Source organism: Fragaria vesca, linkage group LG2 (genome assembly GCF_000184155.1).
Source record: "Fragaria vesca subsp. vesca linkage group LG2, FraVesHawaii_1.0, whole genome shotgun sequence".
NCBI lineage: Eukaryota > Viridiplantae > Streptophyta > Magnoliopsida > Rosales > Rosaceae > Fragaria > Fragaria vesca.
Genome location: NC_020492.1, coordinates 5,058,974 through 5,066,337, shown reverse-complemented (window position 1 = coordinate 5,066,337; position 7,364 = coordinate 5,058,974). Strand labels below are relative to the sequence as shown.

Here is a 7,364-nt window from a genome sequence, read left to right as displayed (position 1 = left end):
ATATGTATGATATTCAACACTGCACAACAGACAATCTCTCAACCTATTGGTTAGGAATGACCACAGGTTGACATGGTCCTCCAAAACACTGAAAAATTTCTCAGTTTCGGCACCGAGCCCACTCCAATCTGAAGTGTCACCACCAGGAGATTTCCAGCAGACCAACAATAATATTTCCACGTGGTATACCCATATATCCGCCACGTGTCCTAGAAAAGGGCAAACCGAGCCTTTCTGGAAACCGATATGGATTCAAATCAAATACGTTACTCGTTGCCTCTTTGCGTGACTCCCCTCTACCCCCTCTAATTCCGAAACTGCCACCACCAGCCTGCACTCCCCCAGGCAAAACCCGACGAGGACAATCACGTCATTTCATAATTCCTGTAATTTATGGCAAAGCGTAGTGATCCGAAGGAGATAGATAGAAACAGAATGGGGATTTTCTGGAGGATTTCAGAGTGATAGAGAAAATAAAGTGAGAGAAGAGAGATTCGAAAATGGGATTCTTCAGCACCATTTTTGGCTTCTTTGGATTTGGACTAGGGATTTCGATTGGACTCGTCGCTGGCTATTTCCTTTTCATTTATGTCCAATCCTCTGATGTTGAGGTTCGTTGTTCTCTCAATTTCTTTGTTCTTGATCACAATGCAATCCTTCCTTTCAATTTTCTAGGGTTTCGTCGTTGTAGTTTAATCCAATGCGCGCATAAAGCTTCGTTCTTGATTCTGTTGGCTTGTAATTCGTTTCGGTTCTTGATTCTGTTGCGTATTCAATCTGTGACTCATTGAATTAGAGGCTTGATTTTCATGATCATTTCGGAAATTATTGGATGCTAGTGTATGTGTCAGAATGCATGTTGATATGGTTCGAGTTTCGGTTTTCTATTTGTGTGTGGTGCAGCATTCCTATGCATATAGAGATAGCGATGGAGAGGGTGAGGTTTTACTGTCAGATGTAAAATATGAAGTGTTCAGAGCAATGTAGGTGCTTCGAGCATGAAATTGCGGAAGTTATGATAGCTTGGAATGAGTGAAAGACTAGGCGCAGATCATGCATGCTAGGGGGTTTTACTAGGAAAGGGACTTTGCATGAGAGAGGATGTGTACTTGCTCAGCCATTTACCATTGATTTCTGTTCATTTTTGTAACCTTAATGCACAAATGAAACTTAGAAGAGACTTTAAATGGATGTATTGTTTTTTCCAAAAATCAGCTCACTAGGCAAACAGGTGTGTGGGTTAAATAATTTTTACTAGAGTATATAGAGAAAAAAGATTGGCGAAAATGTGCACGGCATGTTTCATGTAAGCACAACATCTGCATCTGTATCTTCATTTGCTTAATGGTAAATGGTTGCTGTTGTTTAGGACCCTGAAATTCAGCCGTTGGTTGATCAAGACCCCAAAACTTTGGAGCGGATGCTTCCTGAGATACCTCTTTGGGTGAAGAATCCAGACTATGATCGTGTATGTGGTTACTTTGTTACAACTTATTTTTCCTTTTATGTTGTGGTTCCTAACAGCATAGGTGTTTTAGTACTTATGTTCCTGCTGATATTTTTATTTTGTCTTTCTGCAGCTTGATTGGTTAAACAAATTTCTTGAATATATGTGGCCTTATCTTGACAAGGTGATTTAATTTTCTTGGATCATTTTCATTTGTGCATAGCTCATTGCCTTTTCATTTATTCTCGATTTTCTGGTTAAGCTTCATGGCTTTCTCTTTTTGTTCTTCTATAGGCGATCTGCAAAACTGCTAAAGATATTGCAAAGCCCATAATTGCTGAGGAAATACCAAAGTACAAGATTGATTCTGTTGAATTTGAGAAGCTGACTTTAGGTTCCCTACCACCAACTTTTCAAGGTTCACCAACCTGAGATTTCTCTTTGGAATTTCTTTCACAACCAAGTTTTTGAGGCTAGTTTATTATCATACATCAGAGGCACCTTAGAGGTCCTTGTTTCCTCTTCAATGACTGTGTATGGTTCATTTCGTGGGATAATCTGAAAATTGATATACTCAATGTTAATGTACTTTGTAGGTCTTATGTTGTGGTTACATAGATTTATTTTTATGTTGATGTATTTTTAGAACATCACAATTATGTTTCTTTAAATGTTATTATCTTCAGGTATGAAGGTTTATGTAACTGATGAGAAGGAGCTGATTATGGAACCCTCCATTAAATGGGCTGCAAATCCTAATATCCTTGTTGCTGCTAAAGCATATGGAATCACAGCAACTGTTCAGGTCTTGCATATTACTTTGCTAGGAAATGCTATAGTTAGTTTAGATGTGTGTGTGTGTGTGGCGCGTGAGTCTGTGAGAGTTACTTCTATTAATAAATTATTGTGTGTTTTATTTCAGGTGGTTGATGCGCAAGTTTTTGCTTCACCACGTATAACTTTGAAGCCTTTGGTCCCAAGCTTTCCTTGTTTTGCCCAAATCAATGTGTCTCTCATGGACAAGGTCTGTGTTTAAAGAGTCATCTAGCAATAGCATATTAACTTCAATTTGGGATTTGTTTACATGGATATATGTTAGATATGCTATATATATATATATATATATTTTGTTCAAGTATCTTCGTTTTTTATATGCTACTATGATGCAAGTGCTAAATTATGTCTTGGGTGGTTGGTTATCTGGTTATTTTTCACCTATAACTGATGCCTTTAACCATGCTAAATCAGTTTATTCTACAATCCATATCACACATGATTTACTTTACACGTTGAAATCCCTTTCGGAAGTCCATATATCCTGGTTTATGCAGGATTGTGTTTCATCAGGAATATTCTTTGGTAAATATATTCAGTATGGTTTACCCACTGGAATAGTCTGTATATATTATCGTTATTACTAATACTTTATTTTTCCCTCTGTTTTGCAGCCTTATGTGGACTTTGGATTAAAGCTTATAGGTGCTGATCTTATGTCAATACCTGGCCTTTACACATATGTCCAGGTATTATGACTTTCTCTGGATGTCATTTGCAGACGTCTGTCCCGTTCGAACAATATTTTTACACTTACTAAGCCTAGTTGGTTATAATTCATGCTATAAGGGTTAGGTATCCCCTTTCAAGACGGAATATTACTTCTGATCATGGGAGTATGCAGACACTATTTGATATTTCCTCTAAAATCATCATGTGCTAGCTATTATAAATATCATTTTTGGGAGCCACCATACTTTTAATTTGAAGTATTTGACATCAATGTGTCATCAACTTATTTTATTTTTAAGACCAGTAGAGGGAAGTTAATTCGCATACACGAAGTTATTTTACAATTCATTTAGTCTAACATATGTATAAAGATTAGAAATGTTTGATAGTGTATATTCAAAATTGTAAGCACGTGTAACATGAACGCAGGAAAGGTAATGCAATATAGGTAGGAGCAAGGATTAAAATACTGGCTGTTGGCGATATGCCAGGAGTCGCCATAAAATATATAGACAAATGGGTCGTATGTTAAGCAAGTACTGGATATCTTTTTTTATTAAAGGCGAGTTCCCCAAAAAGAGACGATGACAATGGGGAAATGCGTCGGCAGATATTTAAATCTTCGGGTCACTGGGTTTCATCTCGGGTCAGGGGGGTAGTTTTTAGTACGTTGTGGAAATACATTCTCAAGGTCTTATGAGCCAGCAATATTTTTCTCATTGCATATCTCAGTCGTAGACTTTGGAGTAGGTTTTGTTGTGACTAATTTGTTGCTGCTTGAAGTGCTAAATTTGTATTCTACAGGGAGTCGTAGCTATACCAAAGCATATGTTATTCATAACCTAGTGTTTAGATAGATGAAAGCAGATACTAAGTTGTGTTGGTTTCAACTATGTTAGATCGGTGTGTAGATAATGGAATGTGTAGGGTAATCTTTTTATTCTTGTGACCCCTCCATTTGCCTGGAAAGTTGATTGATTTGTTCTGTTCATTCATCACTTCATAGTTCACACTTGTGCTTTTTAAGAAGACTCCTTCCTCTTGCTGTTATGCTTATCAATTGGTTTTGACTGTGTTAGAAATGGCTTTCCTGCAGGAGTTTATCAAAGACCAGGTTGCTAACATGTATCTCTGGCCCAAAACTCTTGAAGTACCAATAATGGACCCAGCAAAGTATGTTTTGGCATTCGTCTGAAATATTTGGCTAGTACTTTTCTGTTGCTTCTTGTGGCTGAAAAAAGTTTTTTGAATTTGTAGAGCCTTTAACAGGCCTGTAGGACTTCTCCGTGTGAAGGTTCTAAGGGCAATGAAGTTAAGGAAGATGGATCTTCTTGGTGCTTCAGACCCTTATGTAAAACTAAAGCTCACAGAAAGCAATATGCCATCAAAGAAGACCACGATTAAGCAGAAGAACCTGAACCCTGAATGGAATGAGGAATTTAATATGGTTGTCAAAGACCCACAATCTCAGGCTTTAGAGTTTATGGTTTATGACTGGGATAAGGTATATTATTTTAGTTCATCAATCAGAATTAATATGTTCTGTTTTAGCTATGTATATCTGAAGCATTTCAACCTTTTCCTTTAGGTGGGAAAACATGAGAAAATGGGTATCAACGTAATACCTTTGAAGGACCTCCCCAATGATGAGCCAAAAGTTTTGACTCTGGACCTCCTTAAAACTATGGACTTAAATGATCCTCAGAATGAGAAGAACCGTGGGCAGCTTGAGTTGGAACTGACTTATAAACCCTTCGCGGAGGAGGACTTGCAGAAAGGGTATGATGAAACACAGACATTAGAGAAGGCTCCTGAAGGAACGCCACCTGGTGGAGGTTTGCTCGTTGTCATAGTTCATGAAGGTCAAGATCTTGAAGGAAAGCACCATTGTAATCCATCTGTGCGACTTATTCTCAGGGGGGAGGAAAAAAGAACCAAGGTATAAGGGTTCTGGGAAGATTTGAAAATATAAATTTACCTGATTTATCTATTTTTCTTTTTTGTTTTGATATATTTGCTCTGTTGTGCTCTTGGATGGCTTGAGAATGATCACTGGAACATTGAACTTTTAGTATTTAAAAATGTAGTGTAGATATTTTTCTTCCAAATTTATACCGTATGCCTGTGTAAACTAGGTAATCTACAATACCATATATGCCTGTGTCTCTCTGATAAAAGATAATATGGGAAGGGCTAGATTTTAGATTATTTTTCACATAGATCTCCTATCTTGTTCATTGCAACAGAACAGCATGTATGCATTCCTCACTTGAATAATTAGGTTATACCATGTTTTACTCTTTGTAAATATAGGTAATCTATTTTATTCTTCATAGTTACATTGGTGGTGATATTCTCAGAATATCGTAAGGGACCATGGAGTTCATGAACTTAACGAGATTATACAATATTGAAAGAGGCTTGATTTTGGATTAATATACTTTTTCTGTGCATGTGACACACTCACAGCCAGAGAAGAGGATGTATGCATATAGTTTACTTGAATGGTGATATTAGACAAATTTGTTCTCCTAAGGTCCACTTTGTTAAAAAAAAAAAAAAAAAAAAAAACACAGAATATATAAGATTTTAGTTTATCACATTGTGTATACTTATGATCTTATTTTGATTATGCAGCACCTAAAGAAGAGCAGAGATCCAAGATGGGAAGAAGAGTTTCAATTTGTGCTTGAAGAACCTCCCACTAATGATAAATTACATGTGGAGGTGGTCAGTACCTCATCAAAATTGGGCCTGCTGCATGGAAAGGTGAGGATCATATCTGAATTTTTTACATGGCATGCAAGTACGTATTGCACAAACATGTACAGTTTTTTAGAAACTGTTGTATGTCACTGCTGGGACAAGCTTGCTGCATTTTAAGTGATCTGTTAAGATAGAAGTTTTGGTGAACTGCTTTTACCACAATCTAGTCTATCAAACCCTAAACAAAAACCATGACGATGAACTTCTTGATCCGTTGTTCATATTGATAATTTATGGAATAGCTTTAGAACAGAAAGGACATCATGGTTTTTGTTGGTAAAGGTCCCAAGGTTGAAGTGCCCTCCCCCAATTAATCTTTGATAGAAAAAAGAAGGTGCATTAACCTTGTGTTTCTACAGCCCTGATTAGTGTAGCATGCTGGGATATCTCCAGTATTGGCTGTCTAAAATGTTTGAATTCTGGATCCTCCAAATTTTCTTTTCACATTTTCTTTTTCATATGGTACGTGATTGAACCCATAATTTCTTTTGGAACAGGAATCTCTGGGCTATGTTCAAATCAGTCTTTCTGACGTCATTTCCAACAGACGAATCAACCAGAAGTACCATCTCATAGACTCGAAGAATGGACAGGTCCAGCTAGAGCTGCAATGGAGAACTGCTGAATGAGCTGAAAGTTTTCGTTCTCTCTATCTTTTAAATTGGAGGATTGAATCAGGGTCGATACTAACACACCACATGAAATAGGATTTCTATATCATCTTCTTCGTGTATATGGTTGTAATAATGATGCTAAAGGGTTAGAGTTGCTCATGTTTTAGCATAGATCTGGGTTGACTGTGATGGATGATTACTTTAGTGAAGAAGATGCTCACGCGAAACTAATGGGAACTGAAGCGCTGAAGATGCTCACACGGAAGTTATGAGAACTATACAACATTTCCTTTCTGTCACAATGAGAATTACATAATAGACTTTTTGTGTAGTTCTTTATGTTTTAATCAAGCAGCTTTAGAAGAAGTTTTGGTGGACCTTCTGGTCTGTATCCTTATAGAACTACGCGAGATTGAGAGTCTAAGTCGAAAAAACTAGAGAATTGTCACTGTAACACTGGAGTTACATAGAAGAATATGACTAACCCTGCTTATTTCAAAAAGGAAAAACTGAGTCATGCATTTTAGTTAGTTGTTCATGAGTTAAAATCTCATTAATATATCAGGAATAGTTGGGGTAACTAATATTGTGGATGTCACAACTCGCCAGCCAAAATTGCATTAGCACGAACACCAAAAGAGATACTTAGACATGCATTTCATGAAATGTGCATGTATCTACTATTTAGGTACCACTGAAAGTACTCGAACCTAAATTGTGTTTCTAGGTACGAGTGAAAATTAACGGAGTCAGATTTATGTCGTGACTCAAATTTAAAAGTTAAACTACTAGTTTTTTTTTTAGAATGAGAGATTTAAACTTGGAACATCATTTACTAGTGGATAGAAAAATCACGGGACAAACTTGATCTTAATTAATTCCAGTAACAAAACATAATCGTAATTTAAGTTTACTCTGATTTTTTTTTTCGACGTAATTAAAAAAATTCAATATTGAGATGAATTTTCTTTTGAGATTTTTCAACAATATCCAATGGAGCTCGTGGAGCGCGTGATTAGTCCAACTACCTC

The 7,364-nt window shown here is 36.7% G+C and overlaps 1 protein-coding gene across 1 annotated transcript; it reads left to right on the top strand.

Annotated features, from left to right (window-relative positions):
* Positions 1-493: 493 nt before the first annotated feature.
* LOC101312784 (synaptotagmin-1-like) lies at positions 494-6,697 on the top strand. The gene is made up of 12 exons (XM_004289819.1): positions 494-611; positions 1,370-1,468; positions 1,581-1,631; positions 1,742-1,865; positions 2,134-2,252; positions 2,370-2,471; positions 2,896-2,970; positions 4,050-4,126; positions 4,211-4,457; positions 4,542-4,892; positions 5,591-5,722; positions 6,217-6,697. The coding sequence occupies exons 1-12, from the start codon at positions 501-503 to the stop codon at positions 6,346-6,348; spliced, it is 1,620 nt and encodes a 539-aa protein (XP_004289867.1). The 5' UTR covers positions 494-500; the 3' UTR covers positions 6,349-6,697.
* The last annotated feature ends 667 nt before the right edge of the window (positions 6,698-7,364 follow it).